Source organism: Diadema antillarum, unplaced genomic scaffold (genome assembly GCF_040938485.1).
Source record: "Diadema antillarum isolate AM-2024a unplaced genomic scaffold, OU_Dant_1.0 seq00001666_RagTag, whole genome shotgun sequence".
NCBI classification, from domain to species: domain Eukaryota; kingdom Metazoa; phylum Echinodermata; class Echinoidea; order Diadematoida; family Diadematidae; genus Diadema; species Diadema antillarum.
Window position 1 is genome coordinate 670,027 of NW_027272364.1, and position 20,800 is coordinate 690,826.

The 20,800-nt window shown below is 39.9% G+C and overlaps 1 protein-coding gene across 1 annotated transcript in view; it reads right to left on the minus strand.

Annotated features, from left to right (window-relative positions):
- Positions 1–20,800, minus strand: part of LOC139711534 (uncharacterized) — a 129,054-nt gene that overhangs the window by 12,083 nt on the left and 96,171 nt on the right. The window contains exons 5-9 of the mRNA XM_071623411.1: positions 12,041–12,269; positions 10,803–10,965; positions 8,628–8,734; positions 5,864–6,011; positions 3,410–3,615 (exon numbers count right to left, since the gene is read on the minus strand). Coding sequence (XP_071479512.1) covers positions 3,410–3,615; positions 5,864–6,011; positions 8,628–8,734; positions 10,803–10,965; positions 12,041–12,269 — 853 coding nt within the window. The remainder of the gene's footprint in view (positions 1–3,409; positions 3,616–5,863; positions 6,012–8,627; positions 8,735–10,802; positions 10,966–12,040; positions 12,270–20,800) is intronic.

Consider the following 20,800-nt stretch of genomic DNA (forward strand, 5'->3'; position numbering starts at 1 on the left):
TTTCAAACCAAATGCTCAAGGACTGAGGGAGTTAGCTGAATCTGCAGTATTTTTGGATGATTTTCATTTAAAATACGCTTTTACTGCGGCACTGCATTGTTCAACAATGACGAAAGATGAAGTTTGTACATTTATGTACTATAGCGCTCACATGTGCCAAATTTCAAGCCATATGCTCAAAGACTGATGGAGTTAGCTGAATATGCAATATTTTTGTATGCTTTTTACTTTAAAAATGCTGTTACCATGGCAATGCATTGTTCAACATTGACAAAAGGTGTGTTTTGCACATTTACATACTGTAGTGGTCACATGTGCGAAAAGTTCAAGTCAAATACTAAAAAACTAAGGGAGTAAGGTCAATCCACATATTTTTGTATGATCGGTATGAAAAAACTGTTGTTGACATGGCAACAGATTTCTTCACACATACAAAAAGGTTTCTTGCATAACTACACATTACATTGGTCATATAAGCAGAATTTCAACTGAACTGCTTGAATTTGCCATTGCCATAGCAATGCATTACGTAATGCTAATGAAAAAGGTGTCTTGCACATCTGCCTTTGATAGCAGTCACACATGCCAAATTTGGGGTCAATAACTCAAAAAATTAGAGTAGTTCGATCCATAAGACTTTGCAACAGACTGACTGCCCGACCACCCGACCTCAGAGTGATTTGTATACCCCCATTCAAACTATGTGTGTGTGTGTGGGGAGGTGGGGAGGTGGTATACAGAAGCAGTGCCTCAAATATAAGTTCTTGACTAAAATTGTCTCTTTTTTGTTTGTGACTTTCATTACAGACCTCAACTGCCAGGAGATAAACGAAAATTGAAAACACACAAATAATCACAGACAGCTATAGAAGTGATAAGTGTGACACACTGACTGTATGTCTACATAAGAGTGAATTTCACTACTATGTGGCTTGACCTCTGCATATACACCTTATCATCAATTGCTAAGTATCAGTTCAGTCAACAAGCTCGTTCAGCAGACAGAGTAAACTTGCTTTGCTCATAACTTCTTGTTTAATTAAAGTCTGACATTTCCTGAGGCCAATAGTGAAAGTACTGAAAAATAATCATAAGAAGTTTTCTCCTCACTTTATGTCTGAAGAAAAAAGTGCAGTGTACTATTTTTTTATTTATTTATTTTTTCTGAATTAGGGGGAAGAGGTCATGGCAATCATCTACCAGCAAAGGCACACGATTCTTCTTTCCTTCCTGACACACACTCACACAGTGGATTAAGAGCAAAAACAGCAGACGTCTAACATGTGAATCGGACGTGGCATTTAGTTTAGCAGGGAGCCAGATGGTCAGGTGTAATACAATGCAGCCTTCGACAATGTGAAGGGGTGGGGGAGGGGAGGTGTCAGGGGGGATTTCGTGGGTAATTGGGGATCAGTCTTCTGCAGCCTAGAATCTACAAGTTGCCATGACAACGCCGTGGGCGTCTTATGCTATGCACGTACCCAAAACGTGCTGAACGAGGCTTAATCGTGGCATAGATATTTTGCAAGAGTTCTGGTTGTCTCCGACCAAACATGAATCGAAAGTCATGACTTACAACAGGCTTGATGATGTAACAACAAAACACAGTTTTCTGAGAAGGGAACACTCATTCACATGGCATGGCCATTTGTTTTACAAATATGAGAGCATTTGCCAGAGTTCAGGTAAATGGGGAGAAATGAAAACATAATCTGAAATTTCTCACTCTTCCTATGCCTATTGGGAAGTTCAAATCAGTTTGTGATGATTCCCACTGTTTGACGGGCCTAGTGTACCAGGAATCAGCAAATCTAGAAGGTCTTCTGCAAAATCTGCCACACTTGATTGGTTGCATGATAGACAGCCTCTCCTCAAGTGATTTTTGTTCTTGTTTCCAAAACATATCAGTCAATATTGCCCCTTTTCCCTCTAAGCTACTCATTCTTCACAATTCTGTTCTAAATCATCTGTCATCGGTGGAATCCGCCCCCTCGACGTTTCACACAAGACCTCAAAATTCCAAAACTAATAAAACATATAAGAATTTAAATGACTTTTGGAAGTTTTCATGATGTACAATTGTTGAATATGTTTAAACAGATATACAAACCAAAAAATAGACTCTCAATGCTTTTAATTAGTGGTTAACAGCCTAAAATTAGTTGTTGGACGTAATTTGCATTATTAAAAAATTTCAAGACCGAGTGAAAGACCCAGATCCCCCCTCCCCCCTCCCCCCTCCCCCCTCCCCCCCCCCCCCCCCCCCCCCCCCCCCTTCCTGGATTTAGCATAGCCAAAAAAAGCCTGGCCTGTTTAGGGTTCAGCTATAGGTGCCAGGTAGAAGTAATCCAAATCCTGGAGAGATACAGTTACAGTGTCTCTATTCATATGCAATTGAAGGAGGCACTGCATCTGCCTTCTGCATAAGGGTTTCTACTTCACTAATGCCCACAACAGTAACCCAATTTCAATTCGCTTCAAATTCGGCATAATCAGACTGTGTTCCAAATTTTCACATGGCTCCCACTTCCAGGAATATTGCGAGGGGAAATTAAAACTTTCCCGGATTTAATTTCACTTTATGGACACATACACAGACAGACATACTCTGGCTGCTTGCAGATTATGGCCAGGATGACATTATGGAATGATGGACTGCAGGAATTGTCATGGCAACCTACTCTTAAGCCCCCCATCCCATCTTCTCCAGTGAGGGATGATGCTACTCAACTGCACTTCCATGAGGTAAGACATTGCGTTCACATAAATGACTGCACACTGAGATTCATGGCTACTTTACTTTTTAACAGGCAAACACTGACACACACTATTTTAAAGGGATGACACAGTTTTGGTTTAGATGGGGCTGCGAGTTTCTAAATTTCGTTTGTGTGCATGTGTTTGTGAGATAATGAGAAACCTCTTATGAAATATGAAAGGACATGTACTTTTTAGAGATATCCAAAAAAGCGAACCCAATAAAATACAACAAGCAATAACTTTTATTAGGATCTCTTTGTTTAACCTTGTTTTTGGATATCTCAGTGATTTCAAAACCAATGTCCATCAAATAAACTTTCAATTATCCTCAGAATTGTATGCTGTTTAACAATTCATAGAGTGGTTTCTAATCCTCACCTCAACCAAAACTAAACTATCCCTTTAAGCACTGGTGTGGACCATGGGGCATTTGTCAACTTGCAACAAGAAGCAGGCTGAAGCAGAAACACAAAGATACTAACAGTCCCTGACATGAAGGGGGGGGGGGGGGGGGGTGGGGACAAAAGCAACTAAACTACATGGATGGTTAGGATTTTCACGAGGGGCGGGGAAAGGAAGGGGAGGGGAAAGGAAGGGGAGGAGCGTGAAGTGAGTGGAGATTGATAGAAAGTGCTGGAACGGTGTGTACCTGACTGGGAGGACCGCTTTGTCTCTTGATTACCTGTGCTGAAGAGGGCGACACTGAGTGAGGTGTTGGTGGAGACGGTGTTGGAGAGCGAGGCCGAGTCGGAGGCACTCGAGTCCCACAGGTTGGTGCTGTCCGAGTCCGCCCCGCTCATCTTGCTGTCCGTCAACTCCAACTCCTTGTTGATGTCGTTACGCACATCTGCATAGCTGTTTGAGGGGAAAATGAAATATGAATCACGTCAAAACCTCCCATAAAAACAAAAAAAACCCCAAATTCTAGGTGTATAAAAATTCAATTGTCAACAAAAAATTCTCAAATGATGAAGGAGTCAATGCAGATGTATGACTCTTATTTAGAATGTTATAAATCAACACACTTGGTTTTCATTGTCCTTATTTTATTATTACTCTTTTTTTTTTGCATAGTCAAATATACAAAGAAATTAGCTTGACTGACCATTCTAAAGAAATTTTGCCTATTCCTCAATGAGCATAGTTGCATGTAAACACACTGGAAACAAAGAGTGTCCAAATGTCATCAGCACAGTTTGTATGCACAGTCTCTATGCCACTGTGTCAAACCATATACATTAAACATATAAATGTATTAGGGAATTACTGTAAAACTTATGCATTTTAGCACGAGTAATTTTTCGGTTTTGGCTAGGTAAGATGAATTTCACATGTTTTTAATTCCGCAGAATCAGAACATTTAGTAGTTGAACATATCACACACAAGAATACATGTATTTGCATGTTTTTATTTTTGCTTTGGTTTCTGGTCACATGTAATGCGCCAAAATTTTACCAAGAATACATGTATTTGCATGTTTTTATTTTTGCTTTGGTTTCTGGTCACATGTAATGCGCCAAAATTTTCACTTTCAGAGTATATGCTATTACGATCTGTAAAGTATCATACAAGAAAAACAGACAGAGGTAGACAGAGAGAAATAAAGATAGAGATAGAAATAGATAGATAGAGAGAGAGAAGAGATAGATAGATAGATAGATATATGGATAGATAGAGTTAGAGATAAAGATAGATAAATAGATAGAGAGATAGATGGATGGATATATAGAGATAGAGATAAAGATAGATAGATAGATGGATATATATATATATATATATATATATACATATATAGATAGATGGATAGATAGATAGATATATATATATATATAGATAGATGAGATAGATAGATAGATAGATGGATAGATAGATAGAGATAGATAGATGGATAGATAGAGATAGAGATAGATAGAGCAAAGAGAGAAAGAGATAGATAGAGCAAAGAGAGAGATCGACAGAGATAAAGGGAATGACAATAAAAACATCTAGGAATAAACAAAACTGTTTTGCCAACTGCATGAACCTGAAGACAACTCTTTGAAAATGAGAACTTCACATCTACCAGTGATGTGAGCCCTGGCTACCAATACTCATTATCTCAGAGAGACTCAAGGGTCATACAATGCGGAAGAATACGAGAAAAATCGACCTCCTTTGAATGGCTTCGCATAAGTGGCAATCTTGTCACAATACACCGCCCACTCACTTTTCTCTCGACCTACAATCTTTATTCCAGTTTCTCGAGACACTCACTAGCTTGGCCTATGCTTTATTTATATGGATTTTTTTTTCTTCTTTTAATTGAAATATTCAAGAGGTATAAAATTGTATCACCAAACACAAAACAACTAAAACTGAGTGCACTCGGATGAAATGTTAAAGGTACTATTTACCATTGGGAGCAGTGATTTTAACAATGTTTAGGATATCATATTTGATGCATATGTGTAGGTCAGCTGTATCACAAAACATCCTAACACGTATAAATTTCACAATAGAGCCTAAAATATAGGGAGATATCACTATTTTCCCACTAAACCATAACTGTAGAAGGTAAATTCTAGACACATTTTTATCATTACTATTGTTCACATTTTGTATATTTAACAATTCTTAACATTAATCATACTGAAACAAAATTTTACATTGGTTGTTTCTGTCCCTAACTCACATTTTAGAAGCATGACAGCTATTTTGAAGCACTAAAGCTGGGTTTTTGTTTAATCTGCAAATGGTAAATAATGCTTTCAACACCATCTTACACAAGCCTTTGTATTTTACAGGCAACAACCTTGTCATAATCACAGACTGAATCTAAATACAATCATTTGTCAATTAAGAGTTTTGCAACTCTAAAATGTTCCATCTTTAAATGATATCTCAAACAATGGCTTGTAAAAACAAAGTGCTATTATCAAATTATGAAAGCAGGAAACGAACATAAAAACTTGCTTCCCAGTAAACCACCTATCTATCTATCTATCTAGATTTCAGTCTATTTATCAATCTATATTCATCTATTCATGAGAACACTTGTACACCTACACACACTAGAACACACAACTATCAAAAGGCCAAACCACTCATTTCCACAGCACTCACTTTACGACTTTGTGCGTGCAGACGATGAACTCTGGCTTTGAGTTCCACTGGTTGTAGGTGATGAAGTAGCGCGTCTGGAGCCAGATCCACTCCTGGCCCTTGGTGAGGAACCGGTAGTAGCAGGACACGCCCTCACCCGTCTGCATCACTGGAGGACACCAAGGCAGGATGAGAGAAAGAAGAGAGAAAGACATAGAGACAGATACAACACAGCAAATTTATAATAATAATAGGTCTTATTTACCAAGGGTAGCCTCTTCAGTGTTATCACTGCTCTACCAGAAGGCCCTGCTATTATTATTACCCCAGCGTTGCCAGGTACCCATTTATACACTTGGGTCGAGAGGGACATAGTGGGCAAAAACATCTTGTCCAAGGACTTAGGCACTGGGCGGGGTTTGAACTCGGGTCCTCCGATCGGGAGTCAGGAATCTTATCCACTATGCCACACCGCCCCCAGCTTGCTGTTGATGTACTTACAATGTAAATAAGATACATTACTGTCAAATTGATAGATGCACTTTCATTTTTTTGTTTAATGCTGGCACAACTTGAAAAAGTATATCATACAAAATGAATAATTTGATCACAACAAAACTGGTCAAAAGAGCATGCACTCTGGGCCCTGTTGCATAAAGAGAGGCAATCAAACAGAAAATCAAAACCTAAGTCAAGTGTCGGCCAATCAGAATTGAGTATTCAGAGACTTATGTTTGATTTTTGGACTTAAGTTTGATCTCAACTTCCACGCACCACGGCATGGGAAACATACCCCCAGTGATATCTTTCTACATTGGAATGTCAGCTACTCAGCTGTCAACTACTGTAATGAGATAGCTCCAATCAACTTTCACTGATAATCCCCAAATGAAAATGAAAAAAAAAAAAACACCAACAACAACTTTTATATATTTTTTTAAATAAACTCTCTATTTTGGCATCAAGAATATAAAATCAATCAAGAACTTTTTTTTTACAACCACAATGTCAATGACTAAACAATTGGTCAGCATTTGGTAACACCAATTTCCAAGATTTTTCTTAAGTATGTGAACTACAATCATTGTATCAGAAGTTGTCACAAACAATGAAAAGATCTTTTTAGTCTATTTTTTTTTTTTCAGAGTAAATACACTGTATAAGAATTTTAAAAGAATGATAGAGTTACATGAATCAGAATCATGCCAACATGAGGATTTCAGTGAACCACAAAAAGGCTCTACCAAATAATATAAATAGTACCAAAATATTCCCAGGATGACTGATGAGATAAGATTTAATAATTCAAAAGGAAAGTAGTTCACAGTGCGCTAGGAGATTAAAATCCCCCACCATCCCCAACGCACAACATGAACAGAATCAGAGTCGTTGAAGTGATGACGTAAATCACTGGAAGTTTGCGTGGAATAACATTGATGTAATGAGTAGGGAAATGAGTGGCTGGAAGATGTTATCTCACTTCCATTATACATGTGTTGTTCTTCTCATTTTGTTCAAAATAGACTCCCTGTCTGGCCTATCTTTCATTTTGAAACACTTCACAATGTGCGTGTAATAGATTCATGCTTTGATTCAGCTTGTAGGAGACAATATCACATTTTCTCCATAGTTTTAGCAGCACCTTCTGTCTTCAGGACAAATACTGATACTACTCATACTCTCTATGCACAATGTCCACCTAGTAGAAATGATTTGTATGAATTATTTGCACCTGTGTGGGTGGAGGTGTCAACACGACCAGTCACATGTAATATTGAAATAGAATGAGGTTGTTTGAATGTACGAGTTTGCATGGCGGGGTGCGTATGCGCGAAGAGTTTGCCAAGTCACCATGTAATAGAGTTCTGAAGACTGTCTGAATTCTATTCAGAGAGAGCTCAAACAAAATCTGAGCAAAGCTTAACCACAGCTCTGGGATAAACTTTGTAAACACAGTCTTGACGTTAGCCTAGCTATAAAGAAAAGAGATGGCTTCTGTGGAGATTTCAGAGTCTCAGTGGACGCCACTATTCTCAAACTTCCCTTGACGCCTTTTCAGCTCATCTTTATATCACTCAAAATCATTCAGATTTTCCACTCCCTTAATATCTCTAAATTTTCTTCTCAATACAGATCTTATTTACAGTAGTTCCTTCAGAAATTCTCAGGCACAGTCTGCAATATGTAATATCATGCACTTTGCACATTATAAGGTCATTCCCTAAAAATATTACAGACCAAACATTCACTTGTAAAATGCCAGAAGAAAATGAGATGTTGAATATTATAGGGCATATTGCCTCATATTCTCTTATTATCTTGATTGAACTTAGGTTAATATGCTTTGAAACAAACCAAACTTTGCTGTCATTCACAAAAAGTGGAGCACAGGCTGGAATTTCTATAAACTCCGACCAACCTTTATTTTGTGAGTTTGAACCATTTAGATCATTTCCTTTTACCCAGTGGTGTTGGACAAACTATAACATGACCAGTCAAGGCAGCTAAGAGAAACAAAGTCCAACAAGCGCATGCAATCTTGTGGCTACAAAGATGTCAAAATGCATCATTTATCCATTTGAACTTCCACCTGTTGGTCTTTTTGTCTATCAGTCCTCTGTCATTCTATTTCTTTGTCTGTTTGTCTAATCTGTCCATCACTCTTTGTCTATCTGTCAGTCTGTATTTTATTTTTCATTTTTTATTTTTTTTTACCCTGACAGCTCTTGTATCCCTGGCAATCTCTTCATGTGTGAAAGTATCAATGAAGTCAGTGATTACTTACAGGCTTCGTGGCACCTGCCCAGTTTGTCCAGATCATCTTGCTGGTAGTATTCATACACGGAAGTACCAAGGACTTCAAATGGAAGATAACCAATGATAGGGGGAGCTCTGCAGTATTGGGGGGGGGGGGGGGGGGGGGAGAGGAGCAAAAACACATTAACAGGCATGATGGTAGAAATTTTGTGATTTTATCATAATCTTTGTTAAGAGCATTGTGTATAATCTGGTTCACTCTTCTACACTTCAGATAGAATTTCAAGAAGGGAACCCCAAACAAGGCAATATGTGTGTTTTATGATATGTACAGTTGTACATATAATGTATGTATCAAACAAAATGCATTATTTTGAATGCGTGGGAAAAAAAGAAACCCTACTATTTCAACAAGCCCTCATCCCCCCCCCCCACACACACACACTAGTATACCCTTATAGCATAACAAAGAAATGGTATCCACTGCTACTCAACAAGTATATCGATCAAGCATCTTGTTACGTATCTCATTACGTAAAATGTTTGTGCTACGTGCTATTAGCCACAAGACAGGTAGGAATTGCTGATTCTGCTGAACCTTCTGGATGTGATGTAACAGAGTAACAACAATATCCTCAATCAGCAGATCACAAGCAGCTAAAACTGATTGAGTGCCACCTGATACACCTAAAGGAAATGGGATGTCATGGATTTGGTACGTTTTGCAAGATTTTGGTTGTGGTTTCCACCGAAACATGAGCAAAGTATTGGTTTTATGCATCTTTTCTTTTTTATTTCAGTCCCTACTGTGTGATCAAGTAAAGGAGGTATTTATGATTATCATCTTTTTCATCATTCTGTGGCTTGTCTAACAAACAATCATCATTTGACTAGGGTTTTTAAACTTTCACATGACATTAACATGAAGTGATATTGGAAACAGGCACACATGAAATTGAGGGCAACATGATGTGATGATGTCGCTTTCTCATAGGTCTCACAAATCTTCATTAAAGGGGATGGCTAGTAACCGATCAGTGGGAATCAGTGGAAATGTTGAGGGATGATTGTTCCAATCCTTGTGGGATTCATTTAAGAGTACATTATATATCTACTGTTCTGTGAAAATTATTTGCTTCAGAACGGTCTCATATTCAAGTAATCTGCAGATTAATGCCCCGTCACTGACCAGGGACGCTTACCTGGAAGCATTAAACTGCACATTGCTTGAATATGAGACCATTCTGAAGCAAATACTTTTCACACAAGAATAGATATATAATGTACTCTTAAATGAATCCCACAAGGATTGGAACAATCATCCCTCAGCATTCCCACTGATTCCCACTGATCAGTTACTAGCCATCCCCTTTAAATTTCCTTTTTGGGTTTTACCTCAAAGAGAAGACGACACATCTCTCCGTGGCAAGGCTATAAGAAATGTGAGGCCATGGTCTCAACACCTCATTCTATCTGCATGTGTGATTGTAACCAAAATGGATCAAAGTTTCCATTTTAAAGGGATGGTATAGTTTTGGTTGCGGTGGAGGAATCAGATCTCAACTTTTTGCACTATAATTAGAAACCACTTTGCTTTAATATGAAATACTGTAAAATGAGGAATGTTCGTGTGCATTTTATTTTCGCGAATTTCGCGTGAGCCAAGACTCGAGAAATTAAAATGCATGCGAAAGTTCTTGCCTACAATATATGCATTGAATGTCAGAGGCAACTCACAAATATTTCATTCCGTGATAAAGGCTGTTGGCTCCAATTTGCAAAAATGTCATGCCGCAAATTTGTGTTTCACAGTATAGTATACAATTCTAAGAGGAATTAAAAGTTTATTTACTGAAAATCAGTTTTGAAATGGCTGAGATATCCATCAACAACAAAAAAAGTGGTTAGCTAACAAAAAGGTGGGTCCCATCTTTTATTAGGACGTCTTTGTTTCTGGATATTTCAGCAATTTAAAGAAACAATATTCATCAAAATAACTCTGAATTCCTCTTTGATAATAGAATCGTAAGCTCTTTTATATTTCTTATGAAGTTTTTCACTATCGCATAAAAGACTTAGAAGCCTAAAGTTCCATTTCAACCAAAACTATACCATCCCAATTAAGAGAACTGAAACAGTAGCGAGAAAACAAAGGCTACCAAAGGCCCAGGTGGAGTGGACATTTGAACTTGTGATTGCTGACCTGTGGTCAAGGAAGAGGAACTTCCAATCCAAGCTATGCCTCGAGGTGAATTCGTTCCCCTTCTCGGTGAAGGTCGCCATCTCTCGGCTCAGTTGCGTGGAGAGGAGTCGGACTGTCGCCACAAAGCAGTAGCGCGGCGTCGTCACCATGTCTGTGAACGCCGCTGCAAAGGAATGATGAATGCCACAAAAACACACGATAGCGATAACAGTAACTTCACAAGTTTACATTAAGCCAAATCCATCACATGAAATGCTCAAGGTGACATGTTTCTTGTGAAAGGAGGCAACGAGTTGCAGTGATGGCCCAGCATGTGCAAAGGCACGCTCCCTCAAAGACTTAACTACATACAGGGACCACAAGTAAACCAGAGTCTCCTGACCAAAGGGATCGAACTGAATTTGTATACATTTTACTAATGACACATTATATTTCGGGGCAGAACCTTTATACAGGTCACATAACTTTCATGTAGGACACACTTACAGTGCATTTCAATTGCAGAACAAGCACTAGCTTGCCATGTGGTGACAAGGGAGACACGACATTTGTTCCTGCAGGCAATTACTCCAGTCTTGTTATCTCAAAGGACTTTAATAGGGTTAGGGTTGTAAAATACGGTTTTAGGTTCAGTTTGATGGGAGTATTAGGATTAGGGCTAGGATTATGTTTGTGGGTAGAATTTATGTTTGGCTTAGCATGCAGATATTTCAGGGGAGCAATTGTCACAGTCCTGAGCAACGGTTAACAAGGCATTACATAATAATATTCTTTCACTTGTCTGAATGGGCACTGGGCAAGCAACACCACATAATAAGCAGACAAGTGCCCAATCATTTTGCTCGCCCTGATAGTGAGTTTGGTTGTCCCTATCAAGTGGCAAAGTGGACTTGTAGCAGCCTGGATCATGCTTATACCCTTCACTTCCTATTCTGTTCTCTATCCTCCACCAATTGGCTGTTCCATGGGAGTACTTAAAGTGGGCATCACAAATCCAAGACAAATGCTGAAGAAAAGCAAACTCTAAATACCAAGCTTGCCAGGGTTTCCTACTACATATCATGGCTTTACAAAAGATGTTTCCTTCAATTGCCTAAATAGGCATTCTGAACAATGACATCTTGAGCCAAACATGACCGACCTTCAACCTCTGCATCCTCAGAGGTGGATGATCAATACAGAATACTTCACGTTCCATGTGAAAACAGCACATTGGCTCTGTCCGTGTCACAACTCACCCTGACTTGTTTTGAGGAGGGAGAAGCTGCCATTGAAACGGACGGGCTCATATTCTGGGGGCTTGTCCGGTTCTAGCGTCCCTCTCCTCATGTGGCAGGTGAAGGAGAACCGCTGACCGAGGACGTCCGGCGTGCCGCATGACGAGTCTGCCCGTGACAGTATCTTGAACATCTCCGGCCTGTCGTCCTCGTGAATCAGCTCGTATATTGTACAGCTTTCAAGGTCTTTCTGCAAGGGGGTTTCGAAATTTTATAAAAGAAGGAAGTAAAAGAAAACATTGTTTCAACAAACACAAGAACATTTACGGGCTTCATCATGCACCATTTCACTGTATCCAACACTACTTTTTGTACTGGATGGTAATATGGCAGCAGTGTCTATGGGCCCCATTCCAGATAATATTGTAAACAAAGAGATGAATGCATTGATGCTGGTACATTCTAAGGAAGTCTCATGTTCACACATTAATGTGCCAGTATTTAATTTCCTTCTCCATAGTGCCAGCTCTGAAAAAATACTGGAAAATTGTCCTTTCTAGCTTCACACCTCCATCACGTCAAAAAATCACAATTTAATCTCATGCATTCCCAACAGGGAATTTCCATACTTGGACAACGAGAGCAAGAAAATCCACTGCTAACTTGTTGTTCCGTTATTGCTCGTTCAGGAAGAGGTCATTCTGGAATTGATCCACGCTCAGAAGACAAACTTCCGTGACAAAAAATGAAAGAAGCATGCACTAGACTGCTTGGGAGATCATTGATAAGTCTGGATATGCTGCTCTTTCCTGTCTTAATATCGGTAAATGAGCTAGAAATCACCCACTTTCAGCACTGATTTAACCTGCTAGACTTGACACCAGACACACCACCAAAGTGCCATCAACACAGAAACTGACTTAAATTTTTATTCCCCTACTGACATTGACCGTGAACTTGCCTACAGTACCCCAGGGGAAAAACAAAGAAAGCAGTCACCAATTCGAAGCAAGCAGAAAAACTCAATACTCCCCATGAATTATGCCGAAAGTTAGTTCGGGTCGGATTCAATTTTGTGGGCAAATCAAGCTAGGTTGAGTTTTGAATTTCTTTGTGCAAGTCGTAATGTTTTAGGCATGTAACAGCGGTTGGCATAATAAATTGACTGTTTTGAGGAGAAATTTGTCATCGAGAGGAGAGAGCGTGGATCAAATGATGAAGACAATCTGCAGGGCATCACTCTAGCTGTCACTTTTGGCATATTGTGGCTTTAAAAAGCAAACAGCAAAAGAGCAATCAGCGAAAGGTGAATGTGTGTGTGTGTGTCACAGCTCCCATATACATGTAGTTGCCCCCAAATGTTGGATGCTTAGTTCCATGCTTCATGTATGTATTCAGTGCCCACAAGGGCATTCTTTAGCCGTTCAATCTATCTTTTGAAGTAAAAATCCACTTTTGGTCGTGCTGACCCTGACTCTAGCAATTCTGCTGGTCAAGTGACAAACATTTAGTAGGAGTGGTGTAACTTTCTTCCAGGTCTTGAAAAATTATCACAGCAGATCTAAAAAAGAAGAAAAAAAAAAAGAGGCCCTTGTACTGATGCACTTGTTTTTGACTCTTTATGACTGTCAGTGCTCATGACTATTACTCTCTTCCCTTAAAAGAAGCAATAGTGCGTATATACCAAGTGTAAGTAGATGTTTTTATATATGTTAAAATATCATTTAACATATACCCATGCACTGATAAACTCACCCACAGATGAAGTGAGTTAATCTAAACCTTTGACTCTTCACATTTAAAACTGTTACTGGATTAGTATTAAAAGAAATCAATTTCCCACATTAGGTATTTCTACCCCTCTATACCATATATCACTTTCCTATTGGACTCTAAGGCTGAAATAAAGCCGACAAATGACCCAAGGTTTTTTCCACATTTTTAAGACCTCTGATTAATAAAGTATACTTTTTCACTTTTGTCACACAAACAGATTCATGTGATTACGTCCTACTTCCTACCATATCTTATTACCATGTGACTGACACCTACACAGTCAAACTTCAGTTACATAGGACTTCTGAAGGATGAGAAACTTCTCAAACATCTGTTCAGCAACGTAGCACCTCCTGATCATGCCTTCGAAATATACACATAACAACCACCCAAGGGTTTCTTTCTCTAATCATCAACTCTTCATGTGCCATGTTCGCATGCCCGACTTGGTCAACTGTGTGCCAAGTTCGCACATTTTGCTCAAAGGCACAAACCCGCCAAACCGATCGATAGATCCCAAAATGCCACAGTACGATGAAAGCTTCACTCGCCATTCCATTTCTCGCACATTGTAGCTTGCATTGTGCACATCAGTGATTAAATATCAAGCAGTGTTTCCTACTGGATTTTCAAGTAAATTCTATAAAGTTTCTGTCATCGTTTTGTATGCAAAAGTCATGTCTGTACAAGAATGTGTAGCTACTGGTCCTATGAAAGGAAATAATCATAATTTGTCATAAAATTTAAATCACAGCAAAGCTTGGAGTTTTCTCTACAACTTTGCTCATCACATGTCCAGCATAACAAAAATCTGATGAAAGTTACATAGATTTGAAAAATATGATGTTTTCCCAAGGAATGCCTGCATTGCAGTCTCAGAATAATGTGGCACACATGGGGTGTACACCATGGCACATAAAAGAGTTAGATGATGTCCGAGGTGTACTGTATGCACAGACAGACCAACTGGCAAACATGATGCCTGGGACATACTTCGTGGTGGAAGACATGAAGAAGCCATAAAATCATCTACCTGGGCCTACCGTCCAGACTGCACAATTCCATACCGCAGACACAAAAAGAGGGGGGAAAAACAACAGGATTTCATGGCATATTATGCAATAGGCTAGCCCTTTTTGCATGGTTCTACTGGTACCCCTACCAAACAAATATGGCCAAACACTCGCAATCAAGCACGCACACAAGCACACACACTCGTTGAATAGTTCATTAAATCATTGTGCTTCAAAAGGTCTTGTGACTTCTCGCACGTACAAGTAACACCTACACGTGTACATGTAGCACAGAGCGAGAATTACACAGCAAGTTTAACTTGATCTCTTTGCTGTCTTCTTTCACACTTTCGCCAGCAGGGATAGGTGATATGGTTAAGATCAAGGAGATAAGGTGTGGGCACTGACCAACTCTGACTTACATGTAGGAAGGAAGATTTTGCCCATCTCGCTGAATGGGCATGATATTACCCATGAGACAGATTACTAAAAATATCACTAAAATAAAACAGACATACAGATGATTGCAGGAGCTGATTTCAGTTTACTAATAAAAAAAGCAACATCCTCTCTGAGACAAAGTACATTGTATCTCAGTGGGTAAACTTTTAATATTCTTTTCCAACTGCTATGGATGAGCAATACAGTTTGAGGAAAGCTGTTCAAAACAAACATGAAAGGCCACCTCTCTACATTTGTTAATAATCACGCAGTAAAGGACATTGATTAATTTGTCTGCTGTGAATTTCTCCCCCCCCCAAAAAAAAAGTTATATACTGTATGACATGGCATTGCTTAAGAGGAGGAAATCCACCATATTTGTTTAAAAAGTTTTTATACAGTATCCATTGCAGCAGTCTTTGAGAAACTTTCATGACCATTAAAAATTTACATAATCACATTATTTTTAAATTGTTTCTGCTCTGCCTACGAAAAGAAAAAAGTACACATACATACACTTTCAAAATTTACATCTAGGAATGTTTATGCATTATTGAAGTATGCACGCATATAGATGGTATGGCATGCACATGTTTTTACTCTTTACTATTTGCCTTCAGCAAACTTTTGCGGCTGAATTTTACTCTAACCAGGACCCACGGTTCAGAATGAATATGTTATTGCAAGGTTGAAATTTTCTTTTCCTTTGCTTTAGTTTGTTACACACTTTAATGCACACAGACAAACAAAAACAATGGTTGTTTGTTTTTTAAATCACTTAGGAACATGCCAAACTTGATGCCCGTGCATATTTAGCAAATGACTCACTGGTAAACATGTTTGAAAGCACATCAGTTTCTCACGCTTACAGAATTAGTCTAAATGCAATCTTGACTAGCTATTCTCCAAACACTTTCTCCAACCACATGTGGCCAAATTGTGTTCTGGTGGGGTTTTTTCCCCATCCATGTTTACTTGATTTCTGTTTGTGCCTGCAATCTGACTTGATTTAATTTTGTCAGCATGCTGAGGTTGTGGTGATTAGCTTGACCTCGTACCAGTCGTTATTTCTTCCATCATGTGTACATTTAGCTCAATATTGCAAGTGATCATATACAACTGTACGTACACTAAGAGTGGCGTGTTTGCCTGACAGACCATGGAGTTTGTGGCGCAGCTGTTGTATGTAATGACATTTGTGGTTGGCAATTGCAAAGTTATAGCATTCTCAGAATCCCCTCAACACCTACACATGTTTACAGAAATACATATATGCTTGGGAAGCCAGACTATGAATACCGTAAAGTTCCGTGTATAAGACGCACCCGTGTATAAGACGCACCCCTACTTTCGGACCTAAAATTAAAAAAAAAAAAAACCACGAAAATTTCCACGCAAATATTGCGTGTGTCATACATATTATTTCAGCTCAAAATTTCCCTAGAATGCAGCATGTATTTGCTCTATTTTTCGTTTCCTTTTATATTTTCTTTTAACAGTATTCATCGGACATCGGCAAAATATGGAAGTCGCAAAATGCGAGACTTGTCTCGGTACTCACTTGCTATTGTTCTGCCTTTCAATCGTGGTACATGTGTCATGCATATCGTACTCATGAGTGTACAGTACGATCTTTGCTGTCATGATAGCAGAGGGCCTCGCATATTGACGCATGTCAGACTGGAAGGTTCATTACGGAAAATAAGAAAAACATCAACAAGTGTAGCAGAGGGATCATACGGCAAGACGTGCGGTGCGTACGGTAGTACACTCGGGCAAGTCTACCATGCTTGTATGCACAGTGCTAGCCTTTTGCAAAAGGCAGCTCGCTATAATTTCAGCACATGCACACAGAGAGCAATGGACTTGCACACACAGCGCGCAACGGGCAAGCGCGCTTCGATCCGATCGCTGTGTGCACGCGAGTCCATTGCAAAAGCCTCTCTGCAGCTGCTGCCTATGCCAAAGGCTTGCTAGCTACAGTGTAGCTATGCTATCCTAGCTGGCCTCGTGAAATGAAGAGCAAACGAACGACATGGATATGCATGCATGCTTCACACATCATTCATATTTGCGGTGACATAGTGTCGATCCTATGGCCATATTGATACTAGTACATTGATAAGTTTTACGGTATCGGTAATTTAGTAATGATACCTGTACATCGCGTATTCAGGCTACTAGGTTGGCTGTTGGTAGCTTGGTAGACTGACATCGGTAGCATACAGCAGTGCTGTTACAGCTGTTGTCTATGGCCAGATTGATACATCGTTACTGCACAAGGCCGATGTAAGTTTATCTCGTACTTGCAGCTTTTGTGTGTCCAGATTGAAAGATCGCTAATTTATCCGTAAGTTTTAGTGATTGCTTACCTTCCAAACGTCGATGGGCATACATGGCCCCAAGTTGGCCTAATAAAATTGGGTGTACATGACAGATTTTTTCCGTGATTTGACTGTACCCGTGTATACGACGCACCCCCGATTTTCAACGTTTTCCGACGAAAAAATAGTGCGTCTTATACACGGAACTTTACGGTAAGTATTTGTTTGTGGGTTTTTGTTTGTTCGTTTTTAAAGATGTGAAAACTGATTTTGATTTTAAATACATATTTATTTGGGACTGAGAAATGAAATTAACACACATATCATTCCTGGTCATTTGGGCCTTGAACGGTCTATGTAATCAAAGCCTGTACCACATGATGCACTATTTGCATTTAATGGCTATAATACTGTGCTACAAAAAACATGATGTACTTGCCAGGAACAGACATGTTTTGCACATGAGGCTTATTCCATTTGAATTGTTTCCCGTCGTGCTTTCTTAATCATCAATCACAAAAAAAAGAAAAAGAAAAAGAAAAAGAAAAAGAAAAAACTAGTAAAGGAAATTACCAGCCAACCCTAAAAGTTCATTCTCCACAATAAATTCCTTATATGTAACACTTTACATCATGTTCTCACATGTCACATACCTGCACATCGCATATCAGTGAGAGAGAGAAAACAACATGATCCTGTAGAAATTATCTGTTTTCATCACAAAGACCAAGGATGTCACACACCCCATTCATACAGGACATTTATTAGAGCGCGTCAGGAGTGCTCCTGAACCCCTCTGAGCTCTGCATGAACAGACAGTTCAGGGCACCGTTTCATGAATGTTGTCAGCCCTGACAAGTTTCAGTTTTTGACAATCACCATGGTGACAATCAGTCACCAGAGCTTCTCAGCCAATTGATCAAAACTAAGAATCTTACCGAAGTTGTCTGAGACTGACAACTTGTCAGGGCTGACAACTTTCATGAAACAATGCCCAGACCAAAGGGGCATTTCATCAACGAGTTCGTCAGAGGTTTTCACCGACAAATTTGCTATCAGCCAATCAGATGCAAGGAATTCAGTAGCTTTTAACAGTTGTCAGTATAAATCACTGACAAAAAGTTTCATAAAACGGTCCCCAGGAGCGCTCTGAAGTAAAACGCCTCTCAAGCCTAGGCACATCAGCACTCCTGAAGCGCCCTAAACTCTGCATAAACAGGGTTACCAATGTTTGGAGCACTCCAAAAGTGGTATGCAGCACAGGCTGCCCTTACACGTACGTTTCTGCACACCTGGGGGGTGTTTCATCAACGTTTGTCGGTGCCGACAACTTGAATCACCATAGTAACAGTCGGTGACCAGAGCATCTCAGCCAATCAAAACCGAGGATTCTGCTGAAATTGGTCGGTGCCGACAGTTGTCGGTGCTGACAAGCGTTGATCGATGCGGGGGGGGGGGGGGGGGGAAGTCCCACCTTGTGGACTTTCTCCTCAAAAACCATAATGTGAACGCTGGCTGGGACTTGTCCCTCATCCCCTCAAAGCAAGTTGGGTACGGGGACAAGATTTGGAGGGGAGAGTGACCTTGGGGCGCAATTGATAGCATTCAGCTGTCATCAAATGTGCGCATGCGCTATGCCTGGTTTCAAGTGGCAGAACTTGCCCCAAGCCCCAATTGCCCCCACAGCTCGGGTACAGATGAGATAGCAGTGTGGACAGTCAGTCCTAAAAAAGATTAGATCTCCTATGGCTGTCCCCGCGTCGTTGTGGGGACCACTGTGAAAGCTGGGACAGAGGAACATACAAAATGTAAGTCAACATGCCTCCAGGAGCACTCCTGGGCCAAGCTGTATGTATAAATGGGGCAATGGATACAGAGATATTATACTCATTAACCGTACCTATCCTACTTCTGACAAGCTATAATTCACAAGTCCATAGCATTTCTTCTATATGACCCCAAGATGGTTACAGGGAAAGTGCTGGATAATGCACTCCATTACATGGAGAGGACAAAGAAACTTCCTCTTCTTTTTTTTTTCCCCTTTTCAGTGTTGCCCTCATGCTCATAGCTATCATGAAGTTTGTATCACATTTTTTGGGGATGTTTCCCCAATGTTTTCCCTCATGTAGATTAAGTGAATGCTAAATTTCTCGAAAGCATCAGTGAAAGCTTTCGGTAAAACAGACATGTTGCATAGTTTTATCTGTTTTGTTTAATAACAAGAATAATCTTTAGTTCTAAGAAATTCATGTTTCTACTTTGCACAGGCCCTTCTGCTACTAGTCATCACAGGCCCTTCTGCTACTAGTTATCATATGTCCTTCTGCTACTAGTCATCATAGGCCCTTTTGCTACTAGTTATCACAGGCCCTTCTGCTACAAGTCATCATAGGCCCTTCTGCTACTAGTCATCATAGGCCCTTCTGCTACAAGTCATCATAGGCCCTTCTACGGTACTACTAGTCATCACAGGCCCTTCTGCTACAAGTAAGTCATCACAGGCCCTTCTGCTACTAGTCATCATAGGCCCTTCTGCTACTAGTTATCATAGGCTCTTCTACTACTAGGCATCATAGGCCCTTCTGCTACTAGTCATCACAGGCCCTTCTGCTACTAGTCATCACAGGCCCTTCTGCTACTAGTCATCATAGGCCCTTCTGCTACTAGTCATCATAGGCCCTTCTGCTACAAGTCATCATAGGCCCTTCTACTACTAGTCATCACAGGCCCTTCTGCTACAAGTAAGTCATCACAGGCCCTTCTGCTACTAGCCATCATAGGCCCTTCTGCTACTAGTTATCATAGGCTCTTCTACTACTAGGCATCATAGGCCCTTCTGCTACTAGTCATCACAGGCCCTTCTGCTTCTAGTCATCATAGGCCCTTCTGCTTCTAGTCATCGCTAGAGACGTCAAGAAGGATTCAAGCCACCAGAGAGAGAGGCAAGGTGCTAGCAAGGTCAAAATCATTCAGAGACCTACCTAAATTCCTTTGACTGGTTTCACACTTACCAAGAGTAGGCAATTTGAAACATGACTGTAATGACAACTGTAATAACGCATTCACTTGAATCATGACTCAGATGGTGCATTTTGGCTGGGGAATGCAAACTGGAATCGCAGAGGGTGATTTGAATCACAATTCCAATCATGATGCAAATGACGATTCAGAGGTGTTTTCTAACCATGATTTAAATTATGGAACAAAACAGTCGTGTGGATACA